This window comes from Hyla sarda, chromosome 5 (assembly GCF_029499605.1).
Source record: "Hyla sarda isolate aHylSar1 chromosome 5, aHylSar1.hap1, whole genome shotgun sequence".
In the NCBI taxonomy this organism is placed as follows: Eukaryota; Metazoa; Chordata; class Amphibia; order Anura; family Hylidae; genus Hyla; species Hyla sarda.
This window is the reverse complement of record NC_079193.1, coordinates 172,205,300-172,221,657: the sequence shown is the minus strand read 5'-3', so window position 1 is coordinate 172,221,657 and position 16,358 is coordinate 172,205,300. Positions and strand designations below refer to the sequence as shown.

The 16,358-nt window shown below is 43.6% G+C and overlaps 1 protein-coding gene across 1 annotated transcript in view; it reads left to right on the top strand.

The window, feature by feature from the left end:
• LOC130273629 (succinate dehydrogenase [ubiquinone] flavoprotein subunit B, mitochondrial) overlaps positions 1-16,358 on the top strand; it is a 189,086-nt gene that overhangs the window by 74,890 nt on the left and 97,838 nt on the right. Inside the window, exons 9-10 of the mRNA XM_056520747.1 lie at positions 226-421; positions 6,130-6,301. Coding sequence (XP_056376722.1) covers positions 226-421; positions 6,130-6,301 — 368 coding nt within the window. The remainder of the gene's footprint in view (positions 1-225; positions 422-6,129; positions 6,302-16,358) is intronic.

Sequence of the window (16,358 nt, the reverse complement as noted above, 5' to 3'; positions counted from 1 at the left end):
TTTAGTCTGTGCTCCTGTAAACCTGTAAATAACCAGTAGGAGACAGAGCATCTAGCTCATCCCATAAAAAACTACAGTCAACAAATTCCAATGGAAGTCATGAATGTGGAGATAAAAATGATGCTATGCCCTGAAGGCTCAAAATAGGTTGGTCCTTTCATTTGAATTTCTTTTAAATAATACATTGAATATTTTTTCTCCATCAAATCTTGTCTTCTTTAACAGAGGATGTGGACCAGGTAAAGACCACGTTTACCTTCAGCTACATCATCTACCACCTCAGCAGTTGGCTACACGTCTGCCAGGCATCTCCGAGACAGCAATGATCTTTGCAGGGGTTGATGTCACAAAGGAGCCCATACCTATCCTACCCACTGTCCATTATAACATGGGAGGCATACCTACTAACTACAAAGGACAAGTAAGCTTACTACTAGAGATCAATTAAGTATATAAAGCATAAAAACATAGTTGTAAATAAACCCATAGTTAGATAGGGCTAGTCATCGGGAATCTGGGCATATCTTTTATATCTCTATAGTCCAGTGCCAAAATATAAGCCTTTTTGTTATTATGCAAGTGAGCTCAAGAGCCCAGGGGGTGTTCCCTAGCATGGCAAGAGCTCAAGTAAGTGCAGCCCATGTCCTCTTTATCAGACAAAATGGGTAGGTGGATGGAAGTGGGTGGTAATCAAGACGACATGGGCTGACTTAGGCTGGGTTCACACTACGTTTTTGCCATACTGTTTTCAATCCGTTTTTCTAAAGAAAACCGTTTGGCAAAAAAACGGATGGAACAGTATGGAAAAAAGTAAACCGTATGCGTTTTTAAACAGAATACTGTTTTTAAAAGTGCATACAGTTCCGTCAGTTTTTATTTAAAAAAAAACATACGTTTTTGAAAATGTTGTCCATTTTTAATGGGAGGGGTCTTGGGTGGGGACTTTAGGATTCAAATGCGCATGTGCAAAGTAAAAACATATACGTTTTTCCCGTATGGAACCGTATACATGTGCGTTTCCCATTGACGTCCATGTTTAAAAAAAACGTATGCGGTTGCAGTACGGTTTTTAAACCGGAGTCAAAACCGTGGTTGACCACAATTTTGTCTCCGGTTTAAAAACCGTACTGCAACTGCATACGTTTTTTTTTACATGGACGTCAATGGGAAACGCACATGTATACGGTTCCATACGGGAAAAACGTATACGTTTTTACTTTGCACATGCGCATTTGAATCCTAAAGTCCCCACGCAAGACCCCTCCCATTAAAAATGGACAAAATTTTCAAAAACGTATGTTTTTTTTAAAATAAAAACTGACGGAACTGTATGCACTTTTAAAAACAGTATACTGTTTAAAAACGCATACGGTTTACTTTTTTCCATACTGTTCCATTCGTTTTTTTGCCATACGGTTTTCTTTAGAAAAACGGATTGAAAACAGTATGGCAAAAAATGTAGTGTGAACCCAGCCTTACCTGGGCTCCTGCCATGCTGTGGAATGCCCCTTAAGCTTTTAGTAATCATTTGCATAATAACAAAAAGTCTTATATCTTTGTGCCAAAATGGACTATAGAGATAATAAAGGTAAACCTAAAATTCTAATGACTAGCCATATCAAGAAATGTGCTTATTTACACCTCTTTTTTTCTGCTGGCAGATCCTCTTTAAGAGATTACCTTTACCTTTGTCAGAGTTCAATACAGTGCAGTTTAGTGTTCTTCCCTGTTGTGTAATTCAATAAAGCGGCTTCTAAAGGCTATAATATCTTAGATACCTGTCGTTCACAAAATCTTTTGATATCATGTAGATAATACTATTATATGTATATTTGTTATATGCATTAATAAAATTTTAATAAAAATTAATAAAAATTTTGTATATTTTTCAGTGAAAAAATGCCCTCTGCAGCTATTGCCTGTGTGTCTCTATAAGGAGTCCAAATACAGGAAGTGTGGGAGGCACAAGCAGGCCTCTGTGTAGGCTCCTGACTTGTCAATCAGCCTGATGTGTGAGCCGGGAACATGTCACAGAGCTTCACTGCACAGATCCCTGCTTGTCCTCACTGCACAGAGCCCTGCTTGTCCCCACTGCACAGAGCCCTGCTTGTTCTCACTGCACAGAGCCCAGCTCGTCCTCACTGCACAGAGCCCCGCTCGTCCTCACTGCACAGAGCCCCGCTCGTCCTCACTGCACAGAGCCCCGCTCGTCCTCACTGCACAGAGCCCCGCTCGTCCTCACTGCACAGAGCCCCGCTCGTCCTCACTGCACAGAGCCCCGCTCGTCCTCACTGCACAGAGCCCCGCTCGTCCTCACTGCACAGAGCCCCGCTCGTCCTTACTGCACAGAACCCCGCTCGTCCTCACTGTACAGAACCCCGCTCGTCCTCAGTGCACAGAGCTCTTGTCACGCCGAGCGCACCGGGTCCCGCTGCTCCTCCGGAGTGCTCGCGGCGTGCTTCTGTATACAGTGCTCCTTCCAGCGCTCCTCCGAGCGCTGCTTCCATGTTCCCGGAGGGGACGCGATCCGGGGTGCGAGACGTGCCCGCTCTCGGAACGCGCCCCGTGTCTCTCACCTGCCCCGTCCTCCTGCTGAGTCCCGGCCCCCGCTCTCTAGGACCCAGCCATCTCCTTAAGGACCCAGCCATTTTACACCTAAGGACCCGGCCATTTTTTGCACATCTGACCACTGTCACTTTAAACATTAATAACTCTGGAATGCTTTTAGTTATCATTCTGATTCCGAGATTGTTTTTTCGTGACATATTCTACTTTAACATAGTGGTAAAATTTTGTGGTAACTTGTGTCCTTTCTTGGTGAAAAATCCCAAAATTTGATGAAAAATTTGAAAATTTAGCATTTTTCTAACTTTGAAGCTCTCTGCTTGTAAGGAAAATGGATATTCCAAATAAAAAAAATTTTTTATTCACATTTCCATTATGTCTACTTTATGTTTGCATCATAAAATTGACGTGTTTTTACTTTTGGAAGACATCAGAGGGCTTCAAAGTTCAGCAGCAATTTTCCAATTTTTCACAAAATTTCCAAACTCACAATTTTTCAGGGACCAGTTCAGGTTTGAAGTGGATTTGAAGGGTCTTCATCTTAGAAATACCCCACAAATGACCCCATTATAAAAACTGCACCCCCCAAAGTATTCAAAATGACATTCAGTCAGTGTTTTAACCCTTTAGGTGTTTCACAGGAATAGCAGCAAAGTGAAGGAGAAGATTCGCAATCTTCATTTTTTACACTCGCATGTTCTTATAGACCCAATTTTTTTATTTACAAGGGGTAAAAGGAGAAAATGTATGCTTATACTTTACATACCTCATATGTCTATGTAAAGTGTTCGGCGGGCGCAGTAGAGGGCTCAGAAGCGAAGAAGTGACAAGGGGATTTTGGAGAGTACGTTTTTCTGAAATGGTTTTTGGGGGGCATGTTGCATTTAGGAAGCCCCTATGGTGCCAGAACAGCAAAAAAAAAAAAAAACACATGGCATACCATTTTGGAAACTAGACCCCTTGAGGAACATAACAAGGAATAAAGTGAGCCTTAATACCCCACAGGTGTTTCACGACTTTTGCATATGTAAAAAAAAAAAAAAAAAAATTTCACAAAAATGTGTGTTTCTCCCCAAATTTCAAATTTTTGCAAGGGTTAATAGCAGTAAATACCCCCCAAAATTTGTAACCCCATCTCTTCTGAGTATGGAGGTACCCCATAAGTTGACCTGAAGCGCACTACGGGCAAACTACAATGCTCAGAAGAGAAGGTGTCATATTTGGCTTTTTGAGAGCAAATTTTGCTCGGGGGCATGTCGCATTTAGGAACCCCTATGGTGCCAGGACAGCAAAAAATACCCACATGGCATACCATTTTGTAAACTAGACCCCTTGAGGAACGTAACAAGAGGTACAGTGAGCATTTTTAATTTTTTATATATTTATAATTAATTTATATAATTATAATTAATACGAAATTTTTAATTTGCACAGCCCACTGTTCCAAAGATCTGTCAGACACCAGTGGGGTGTAAATTCTCACTGCACCCCTCATTACATTCCGTGAGGGGTGTAGTTTTCGCTTTTTATTCATTTTTAAATTATATAAAAAGTGACCAAAAATGCACTATTTTGGACTTTGGAATTTTTTTGCGCGCACGCCATTGACCGAGCGGTTTAATTAATGATATATTTTTATAATTCGGACATTTCCGCACGCGGTGATACCATATATGTTTATTTTTATTTACACTGTGTTTTTTTTTTTTATTGGAAAAGGGGGGTGATTCAAACTTTTAATAGGGGAGGAGTTAAATGATCTTTATTCACTTTTTTTTTCACTTTTTTTTTGCAGTGTTATAGGTCCCATAGGGACCTATAACACTGCACACACTGATCTTCTATGCTGATCACTGGTTTCTCATAAGAAACCAGTGATCAACGATTCTGCCGCATGAATGCTCAGGCCTGGATCTCAGGCACTGAGCAGTCATTCGGCGATCGGACAGCGAGGAGGCAGGTAGGGGCCCTCCCGCTGTCCTGTCAGCTGTTCGGGATGCCGCGATTAGCCGCGGCTATCCCGAACAGCCCGACTGAGCTAGCCGGCCACTTTCAGTTTCACTTTTAGCCGCGCGGCTCAGCTCTGAGCGCGCGGCTAAAGGGTTAATAGCGCGCTGCGCCGCGATCGGCGCTGCGCGCTATTAGAGGCGGGTCCCGGCTTCACTATGACGCCAGGCCCGCCGTGATATGACGCGGGGTTACTGTGTAACCCCGCGTTATATCAGGAGAGCAGGACCAAGGACGTACCGGTACGTCCTTGGTCCTTAAGGGGTTAAAGGGCCAGTGCACCATTAATTGGTGCCTGGCTCAATTGGTTCCTTACACTCCCTACACTATATAAACCCACTTCCCCTTCCTGTCCCTGCCGAATCTTGTTGCCTTGTGCCCTGAGAAAGCGTTTCTGTGTGTTCCATTGCCTGTGTATCCAGACCCTTGCCGTTGCCCCTGACTACGAACCATTGCTGCCTGCCCTGACCTTCTGCTACGTCCGACCTTGCTCTTGTCCTTGTGTACCGCGCCTGTCTCAGCTGTCAGTGAGGTTGAGTCGCTATCAGGTGGAACGACCTGGGGGTTACCTGCCGCTGCAAGTCCATCCCGCTTTGCGGCAGGCTCTGGTGAAAACCAGTAACCCCTTAGATTCCGTTCCCCTGGTATGGCCCACGCCATCACCTCACTGACACAGAAGATCCACCACCTGTGTCCTCTCCGCATACCAGTCCGGATCCTGACAGCTCTGCTTGTCCTAATTGCACAGAATCCTGCTTGTCCTCACTGCACAGAGCCCTGCTTGTCCTCAGTGTACAGAACCTTGCCTGTCCTCAGTGCACAGAGCCCTGCTTGTAGGCCCCCACTTTCTATATTTGGACTCCTCACAGAGACACAGGCAATAGCTGTAGGGACAAAAGTATACACATTTTTTAACCAATGTATATTACAAATATATAATATAATATTTTCTACACTATATAAAAAGTTTTTGTTAACGACAGGTACACTTTATGAATCACAATGTGTAAAAGATTCAAGTGCACATAATGTAGATTGTTTCTGGGTATACTATACTATATTCCTTTTCAACTCTTGTGTTGCCAGACATTTAACACTTAAAAGTGGGAAACAAACTCACTTATGGGAGGAGGCTTTCTTTTAAAATAATAACTGCTAATAAATGCCTTCCTGGCTCCCCGTAGATCTCTAATCTTAGGGTGCTCCATCTATTGGCTGGTGTCTCTTATTCTCAAAGGGCTGAGGAGCATACAGTCTGCAGTGACATAACTCATAGCACTGCTCCCCTAATCACTGACCGAGGCAGGACACCGCTGTGGCCAGTGATTGGCAGGGCAGTGCTGTGACCTCATGTCTACAGCACTGAGTACCTGTCAAGATTCGGCAGACACCATCCTGCGAACCGGGAACCCCGATACCGGAGTCCTGTGGGGAGGCAAAAAGGTATGTATAAGCTATTTTAATATCAAGCCTCTGCCCATAGGTAAAATTATATTTTTAATGGACAACCCCTTTAAGTTGGAAATAATGTGTTGTTTATTAAATATATTCTTGTAGGTGATTATCCATGAAAATGGTGAAGACCAAGTGGTTCCCGGCCTTTATGCATGTGGTGAGGCAGCCTCAGCCTCTGTACATGGTGCCAACCGACTTGGTGCAAATTCCCTCCTAGATTTGGTTGTGTTTGGTCGTGCCTGTGCCCTTACCATAGCAGAGACCTGCAAGCCTGGTATGACTTTATGTATTAATTATTTTTGTGGTATATTAGTGATACAGTTTATCTTTATATTATTTAATTATTTTAAAACAATGAATTCTAAACATTTAAATTGGCTTCCATGTTAAAGGTGTAAATAAGCATATGGCTAGATAGGGCTAGTCATTATGACTCCAGATATACTTTATTTTTTTATTTTTTTTTAAACAATGTTTTATTAAGACATATCAAATACAATGGAACAATGTCCCGTACAGAAAGACATCATACAGGTGCAATAAATGTTACTCATACAGCACGACAAGCATAGTCATAACTCTGTCAAAGGAGTAACAGAAAAGAAAATGTGAGAGATTGCTGAGCTTTACTCCAGACTACATCATTTTTAGAGTTAATATGTAGGCAAAGTCCAGTGCTGTATCATGTGGTAAGTGAAGCCTCAGCATATAGGGCCCAGGTAAAAGTTGCACACATTAACGGTGTATAATGATTTCACGGTCACCTTCCATACTACCACAATACTTATCAAACAACAGAATAAACATCAGGTCCCCATCCCAAAGACCCCTAACCCCCACGGCCACTCCCAAGAGGACCAAAACACATCCCCAACAAATAGTCACAGGCGAAACACAGACACATCAAAGGCAACAAACACTGACAAAAAACACAAGAGGAGTAGGGAAAGAAAGAACAAAGAAAAAGAAAGTCAAAGAAAAGAAGAAGAAAAAGTCAAAAGACCCACTGTGCCATCCCACACCCCTCTCTTTCATACTCAGTTCACTCATAGCCCACCCAGTGAACCACTAAGACTCGCTCTGCAGTACCAAGAAGAGTCGCAAAACTCCTTCATTAACCTCTTAACGACAATGGACGTAAATGTACGTCTTGGTGACGTGGTACTTAATGCACAATGACGTACATTTACGCCCCACCATGACCGCGAGCACCGGACCGGTGCTGGCGTCATGCGCGGCAGGTCCCGGCTGCTACGCGGATGTCCACCATTAACCCTTCAGATGCCGTGATCAATACAGATCATGGCATCTGCGGCAGTGCAGTACTTTGGATGATCGGATTGCCCGCAGTGCTGCTGTGGATCCGATCATCCAGCATGGCAGCCCCAGGTCCCCTCACCTGGCTCCGGCTGTCTCCCGAGGTCTTCGAGCAGACTAGAGCAGAAGATCACTGATAACGCTGATCAGTGCTATGCTCTATGCATAGCACTGAACAGTATTATCAACCAAATGATTGCTATAAATAGTCCCCTATGGGGACTATTAAAAAGTGGGGAAAAAAAAAAAAAAGTAAAAAGATGTAAAATAAAAAAGTAACTAAATTATTAAAAGTATGAAAAATCCCCTCCCCAATAAAAAAGTTAAACGTCAGTTTTTCCCATTTTACCACCCAAAAAGCGTAAAACGAATAATTAATACACATATTTGGTATCGCCGTGTGTGTAAAAGTCTGAACTATTAAAATATATTGTTAATTATCCCGCACGGTGAACGGCGTAAATGTAAAAAAAAAATGTAAAAGTCCAGAATTGCTGCTTTTTTGTCACATTTTATTCCCAAAAAATTTATAAAAAAATGTATAAAGTAAAACCTAAGCAGAAGTGGTACTGATAAAAATTACAGATCATGGAGCAAAAAATTAGCCCTCATATCGCCCCATATACTGAAAAATTAGAAAGTTATAGGTGGTCAAAATTGGGCAATTTCAATAATGCAAATTTTGTTAAAATAGTTTTTTAGATTTTTTTTAAGCTGTACAATTATAGAAAAGCATATAACATGGGTATCATTTTAATCGTATTGACCCACAGAATAAAGAAAACATGTCATTTTTATCGGAAAGTGTACAGCATGAAAACAAAACCTTCCAAAATTTGCTAAATTGCAGTTTTCTTTTTAATTTTCCCACATAATTAATTTGGTTGTGCCGTACATTTTATGGTAAAATAAGTGATGTCATTACAAAGTACAATTGGTGACGCAAAAAACAAGCCCTCATATGGGTCTGTGGATGGAAATATAAAATAGTTATGATTTTTAGAAGGCGAGGAGGAAAAAACAAAAATGAACTGGTGCCAGAAACAGATTTGTAAATTACTTCTATTAAAAAATCTTAATCCTTTTAGTACTTTTTAGCACTAAGGCACATTAAGGACAGTTCCTAAGATAGTGGGCAGGAGCATCCCTAAACGATAGATTAAACGCATAAGTTGCCTTATGTAGTATGCGAAAATGCGCCTCTCTCTCTATATCTCATTCAGAATGGCCCGCCTAACCTGTTTCCATCCTGCAAGCAATTTTGGTCCTGCATCAGTTCCTCCCCCCAAGACGTAAACAAAGATACTTGCAATGAGTGTAAAGAAGCATGTTTAAAGTTCAAATAAGTGGAAGACATGGAGAGCCTACTATCATCAGGGCCTAAGAAAGCCCGGAACACCGCCTCCTTAGAGAGGTAATCACGGCTTCTGGGAAGTCTGGTAACATAAGATCTAAGCTGCATATGTTGTAGGTAGTGGCCCGGAGGTAAGTCAAATGTGTGCCGTAGCGCCCCCCAATCCATTAAATTCTCAGCACCCTCCGCATACACTTGATCTACATATTCCATCCCCCTAGCCTTCCAGGTTTAAAAAAAACTATTATTGCCCCTGCCCTGAGGAAAGGATGGAGAGTTCCAGAGAGGGAGAAAACTCGATATAATGTACGGTAAACCATAAAGCTTTCTAGTTGCCTTCCACGCATCAATAGTGTCTTTCAGGAGGACATTCGTTTTGATCAAGGGAGGGAGAGACCCATATGGCACATCCAACAGAGCTTTTTAGTCCCAGGGGTCCGCTAACTCTTTTTGTAGGTGAGAATTGGAGAACCACAAAGTTCCCAGGAGCCAGTCACGAGCTAAAAAAAAAAGGGGCGAGAGAGTGCACCCCTGTCGTGTCCCCTTCTGCAAAACAACATTATCGGACAAAAAACCTGGTGTATAAATTCGAGCCCTGGGGCTCAGCAAATAAAGCAGACAAAAAGGTCCTGAATGACCCTGCCAGTCGGAATTTGTCGAGAACACTGTCCAGCCATAACCAGCTGACGTTGTCAAATACCTTTTCGGCATCTAGAGCTAAAAGACTGACTGGGTCTGGACAGTATCCCCTTCTGCTGGTAGCCTCCAAAGCCGGCAAGACACACCTAATGTTAATAACACCCGAGCGGCCTTTAATAAATTTGGTCTGGTATGTACCCAAAAGGGGGGGCAAAAGTAATGCAAGGCGATCAGCCATAATCTTTGCCATTAGTTTGAGGTCTTGGTTAATTAAAGAAATGGGTCTGTAGGAACCTGGGATCTCCGGAGGCTTACCAGCTTTGTATAGGACCTTTATATAAGCGGTATTGCTAGATGGTAGGATGGGGTTCCCCCTAGGATGCTATTGAAGAGATCAGTCAGAGACTTTGTGATCTCCTCTGCTAGGGACTTGTCACGATGCCGGCTGGCAGGTAGTGGATCCTCTGTGCCAGAGAGGGATTGGCGTGGACCGTGCTAGTGGACCGGTTCTAAGCCACTACTGGTTTTCACCAGAGCCCGCCGCAAAGCGGGATGGTCTTGCTGCGGCGGTAGTGACCAGGTCGTATCCACTAGCAACGGCTCACCTCTCTGGCTGCTGAAGATGCTGAAGAAAGGCGCGGTACAAGGGAGTAGGCAGAAGCAAGGTCGGACGTAGCAGAAGGTCGGGGGCAGGCGGCAAGGATCGTAGTCAGGGGCAACGGCAGGAGGTCAGGAACACGGACTAGGAACAGACAAGGAAACGCTTTCACTAGGCACAAGTGCAACAAGATCCGGCAAGGGAGTGCAGGGGAAGTGAGGTGATATAGGGAAGTGCACAGGTGGGAGCCAATTAAGCTAATTGGGAAGATAGGGCCAGGCACCATCATTGGTGCACTGGCCCTTTAAATCGCAGAGACCCGGCGCGCGCGCGCCCTAGGGAGCGGGGCCGCGCGCGCCGGGACAGGACCGAGGGAGAGCGAGTCAGGTACGGGGGCCGGGGTGCGCATCGCGAGCGGGCGCTATCCGCATCGCGAATCGCATCCCGGCTGAAGGCGGGACCGCAGCGCACCCGGTCAGTGGATCTGACCGGGGCGCTGCAACAACGAAGATGAGGCGAGCGCTCCGGGGAGGAACGGGGACCCGGAGCGCTCGGCGTAACAGGACTTATAAAACTCCCTCCCAAAGCTGTCAGGGCCTGGGGCTTTACCGGGCTTCAGACCTTTAATACAATTCAGCACCTCCTCCTGACTAATAGGGGAGTTGAGAACATCATTGTCCTCCGAAGATAGGCTAGATAGAGGTAAGTCCCTCAAAAACTGCAGGCCCCCCTGATCATGCGTATCATTTTTCACTTAGCGAGCTGAATAGAATTGTTGGAGAGTGGCATTGACGGCCTTGGGATGAGTGTGAACACAGCCCTCCCTGTCTACCAAAGATCTGATAAACTCCCCATGTCTGCGGCGGCGGCGCTCTAGCCGTGCCAGTAATTTTCCCACTTTGTTCCCAAATCGGATAGATCTACTGAACGTTGATCCATGTGCATTATGTCCCATGACTGTTTTGGCCGCTACCCAAAGATTTTTATGAGAGTGAGTAGGGGAATTCAGAAAAGTGGTGTAATGATCAGCCGCATGATCAGCTTTGCACTTTTTTTTATGACCGCCACATAGGCCATTATGCTGCCCCTGATGACTGCCTTTGCTGTATCCCAGTACAAGGATGGTCTAGTCACTGATTCAGCATTTGTTGTAGCAAATTCCATCCACCACCCCTTGAGTCTAGCTATGAAATCTACATCAGAGGCTAGAAACCCTGGAAATCTCCATAATATATCTGTATCTATGTGTGTTACATCCAATAGTAACATGCATATTGGGACATGGTCAGACACTACCATGTCCTAAATCTCTACCTCCTCGACCGTGGTTAGCAGCCCCTGGGACACCATTAAATAGTCTATACTTGACCAAGCATGCTTTGCATGTGAAAAATGAGTGAACGCTCTACCCATGGGATGGAAATACCTCCAGGCATCTACCAGCGACATGGAAATGAGTAGATCCTGTAGTGCAGTGTTTTCCAAACGCAGTCCTCAAGCACCCCCAACAGGTCATGTTTTCTGGATTTCCTTAGTCTTTCACAGGTGATATAACTGTGGTGATGCCTGATTCCCTGACCATAATTATATCACCTGTGAAAGACTAAGGAAATCCAGAAAACATGACCTGTTGGGGGTGCTTGAGAACCGCGTTTGGGAAACACTGCTGTAGTGTATGCTCCCCTCTGGAACTCCATGAAAGTGCGCCTCCTATCCTCCTCCGTCTTCGCCACTGTGTTCAGATCCCCCCCGACTATGACGCTGTGAGAAGGGAAGAAAGGAAGAAAAGAAAGACTGATTAGAAGCATTTGGACCATATATGTTATAAATTGATAATAAATCAGCTGGGGTGTCTATTACAACTCTAAAATAGCGCGCCTGAGTATCTCCTTCCTGGAGAAGACGTACTTGAGACGTCTATGGAACAACATTAACACCCCCACTTTCCCATTCTCTTCAGAAGACCCCAGGACTTCTCCGACCTACATCTGCCTCATACGAGGAAAATCTTGTTCAGACAAATGCGTCCCTTGCAAGAGACCAATATATTCAAGTTTTTTGAGGTGCTTCAAGATCATGCAGCGTTTGGCCGGGGACTTTAGTGCCTTAACATTCCAGGTGACTAATTTCATATTGGGAGTAACTGAGTATTGGACATGTGGACAGGGTCTACTGCAGAGAATTGGGTGAGGCCGACACAGAGGGTAGGAGAAAAGAAAGAAAGAAGGAGGGAGAAGAGACACACACCACAACACCAACAAGAAACAAACACACAAAGGAGTGCCTGTCAGGCACCAAGCATCAATAGTAAAACACTCCATCGTCCTGACAAACAAACACAGTGCTAGAGCCCTTCCTGGGCTTCACTTCTTCTGCGTACTGCAGGAGGCGCACTAAAACCTCCCCTCCTCCTAGCTACCCTAAAGCAAAGAAATCCCACCCGCCACCCACCGACGCTATAACCAAATCAATATAATCCCCCTCGCCCCCCCCTAAGAAAGTGCAATAACACCCTCCCCCTATTCCCAAACTGTGGAAAGAACCGTTACCTCTTCAGTAATCCCCATAGGGACCACTACAGAATAAGAGGGAGAGAACATATATAGTAAGCTCCCAATTAACAGAGCAAATCAACATCCGTCATAAAGAATAGAAATATGTCATAACAGATGAGCTCTTTCTATATGGAAAGTAAACAGCACATAATAGATAATAGATAACAAATCGCAAATGCAAAATTGTCAGCATTCATCAACATGGGACCAACTGTCCCCTCAACTCCCAGAACAAACACTCAGTCCTGAGAGAGAAAGAAGAAACTTGAGACTGATCAATTCAATTCAAGGCCGGAAAAGTTCAAGTCGGGGGTGCAGGTACAGAGCGGACTTTCTCCATGCGACGTCTCTTCTGATTTAGTCGTGAACCACCATCCTGCAGTTGTAGAGATGCCATTCGGGCCATAACCCCCTCCGGAGAAGAGAATGTCTCTGAGTTGCCATTAGGGAAGAAGATCTTGAGCTTAGCCGGATACTGAACAACAAAATGAATCTGTTGCTGTACCAGGGATGAGCACCTCCACGGAGTAGTCACCAAAAAGAAGAACTTTCAGACCCCTGAGAATCAGTGGGGATTGGGCTTTTTTGAAGGTGCGTAAGATGAGCTCCTTGTCGTCATAGTTCAGGTACTTGACTATAACCTGGCGGGGATATGGAATAGAGTAGAACATAAACCAGCTCACCCCTTCTGAGTGGATTTGGGTATTCGGCAGCAGCAGCATGAATCAAGGTGAGGAAGCTCGAAGGAAATCACTAGAGCCGGGTCTCCAGGTGCAGTAACTCCAAGGAAAGGACGGATATCCGACTCCCAATGAATGAATAAAAATCCAACTTTAATGAAAAATAGTTAAAAACATGCAGGTAGAAAATAATGAAAATAACAAAGGATAAAAGCACAAACAAAACGACAACGCGTTTCGACTTGTTAACAAGTCTTAGTGATGGCACATACTACGGACACATTGCCCGGTATATACTGGTACCACCTTAAGTCAATACATTGAAAAACAGATGATCCCATGAGGGCTACATATTAAGAAAAAATCTGCGGTTATATATGATGAAGATTTCACTATTAGGTGGAATAAAATTCTTACTAAAAAGTTCAATGGAACTGATGGCACTAATTATCGAAAAATAAGAAAGCTGACAGATCTGGAAATCAGTATTGGCAAAATAATAAATTCATTGAAACCATTCAAAAATACTATAGAGTTTGAAACAATGCAAAATAAAATGAATGCATATTTAGCCAAACTAGAACAAACAGTAATGGACATTAAGAAAAGTAAATTTAATCGTGATCTGAAAGATTACACTACTAATACAGTCTATATTAGAAGTAGAGCAGGAGAAAACCCTCAGGTATGGTGCTGCAGACTCTTGTAGACAGATGAGGCGGATGCCAAAGGTAATAGGAAAGTCCTCAGCAGTACATTTTATTAAAAAAAACACTAAAAAGGACAAGATTACGTGTTTCGGGAGGATCCCTCCCTTCATCAGATCAGGATAAGGACAGTACAACAATAGCAGGTTTATATGGCCCAGTAATGGCCGCCAAAAACGCATGGGAGAAGTAACAATCCAAACTTGAAAATCAAAGTACAGGAACAGAAACAGCACTTACATATAATATACAGTATGAATATACATTAGGAAGCAATACAATTGCATAATTCATACTGTATATTATATGTAAGTGCTGTTTCTGTTCCTGTACTTTGATTTTCAAGTTTGGATTGTTACTCCTCCCATGTGTTTTTGGCACCCATTACTGGGCCATATAAACCTGCTATTGTTGTACTGTCCTTATCCTGATCTGAGGAAGGGAGGGATCCTCCCGAAACGCGTAATCTTGTCCATTTTATTGTTTTTTTTTATAAAATGTCCTGCTGAGGACTTTCCTATTACCTTTGGCATCCGCCTCATCTGTCTACAAGAGTCTGCAGCGCCAAACCTGAGGGTTTTTTCCTGCTCTACTTCTAATATTGACTCCCAGGACGACTTGTTTCCTCCTGCAACCCATCGGTATAGCAGCGACTTGCACTACAGTACCCCGATTATATCGTGGGTGATATGCTTTTTTGCATAGATCTCAAGGTGAGCGGCAATCTATAAGCCCCGTGGGGTTGCCCACCACCCGATCTATTGAGGGTAAATACACGAGGCACCGTCCGTCGGTCCTTTCTTTTCTTTTCTCTACAGATAATACAGTCTATGACTGGCAAACAAAGAAGCGGTATGGTCCGAAATCTATTCTTAAAATACCACATAATCCGCGTGGAGATTTATCCTATAAGAAAAATGTCAGCTTCAGTTCCTCTGAGAATAAAAATACTGATTATAGCACAGATGCATCAGAGAATGACAATATCAAGGAGGAACATCAGCCCCGCAGCAAAGAGAAAAATCTGTCAAAAAATGGGAAACCGCACAGTGGGAATATGGACAATGCAATACCACCAAAAGGAAACAGAGGAAACATAGAGCCGGGAGAAAACATAAAAACCACACGTACAAGACAACGGAAACAACATTACAAATACACGTAGAGAATACATCAGTTGTAAATGTATTTGCTACAATTCTGACTCAACCACAGATTGATATACTGGAAAAAGGACTTTCTTTTGTGCCTAGTTGTAATTTTGATTTGTATAGTACAATACTAGATGTTAAAGGAAATCTGTCATCAGAATCACCCGCACTAAACCTGTTACACAGACTTGTAGTGCGGGTGATCCTGATTAAAACGCTCCTTACCTGGTTAAAAATGGTTCAGCGCTTCTTAAGATATCTATATTGTTAGTTTTCTGTTATTCCCTGGCTTGGGACTCAGTGGGAGGTGTTATCATCTGGGACTCGGCCACACGTCATTCTAGCTGGGCGGAGCTGCCGCCTGGCTCATGAATATTCATGAACTTATCCTCCTGGTCTAATTCTTCTTTCTCGGTCTGGTGTGGAGGGCCGCGCATGCGCCGCGTTCCGTACACCCGGAAGCGGCGTTCTCCCCCCGGCTTCACTCAAGCTGCGGCCCTATACAAGTAAGAAGACGGGCTGCATAAGTGAAAAGCCGGGGGTGGGAGGAAGGGAGGGACGGAGGGTGTATTTATTCACAAACAGACCGAGAAAGAAGAATTAGACCAGGAGGATAAGTTCATAAATATTCATGAGCCGGGCGGCAGCTCCGCCCAGCTAGAATGATGTGTGGCCGAGTCCCAGATGATAACACCTCCCACTGAGTCCCAAGCCAGGGAATAACAGAAAACTAAAAATATAGATATCTTAAGAAGCGCTGAACCATTTTTAACCAGGTAAGGAGCGTTTTAATCAGGATCACCCGCACTACAAGCCTGTGTAACAGGTTTAGTGCAGGTGATTCTGATGACAGATTTCCTTTAATAAATTTGTGAGATTGCTCACCATCAAAAGACACTTTTTTTTTTCCTGATAATGTTCTCAATATACGTGGCATAAGCAATATGCCCCTGTTTAGTGATTTCAGAGAACAAGTGGCCGTTCAAACACTTGATTTACAGGAACTACCTGAACAACAAAATATTGTTCAGAATACACATCAGAGTTTTTCCACACAAAATCCCTCATTTTACCCCATACATTCGAGGTGTGACAGCATAGACTTGTTTCAATAACGGGTTGAAAAGGACCTGAAACAACTCAGCTCCAGCACACTTAGAGGAGAATATAACTTAAGCAAAAAACAAAGGGAGGCTATAAGAGAATTGAATGAGAACCAGTCAATCATAATTCGTCAATCTGATAAAGGTGGCTTGGTGGCCATTTTGGACAGATCCCTATATAAGAAATGTGTACTAAATATGCTGGAAGATGGTAACACCTATAGAAA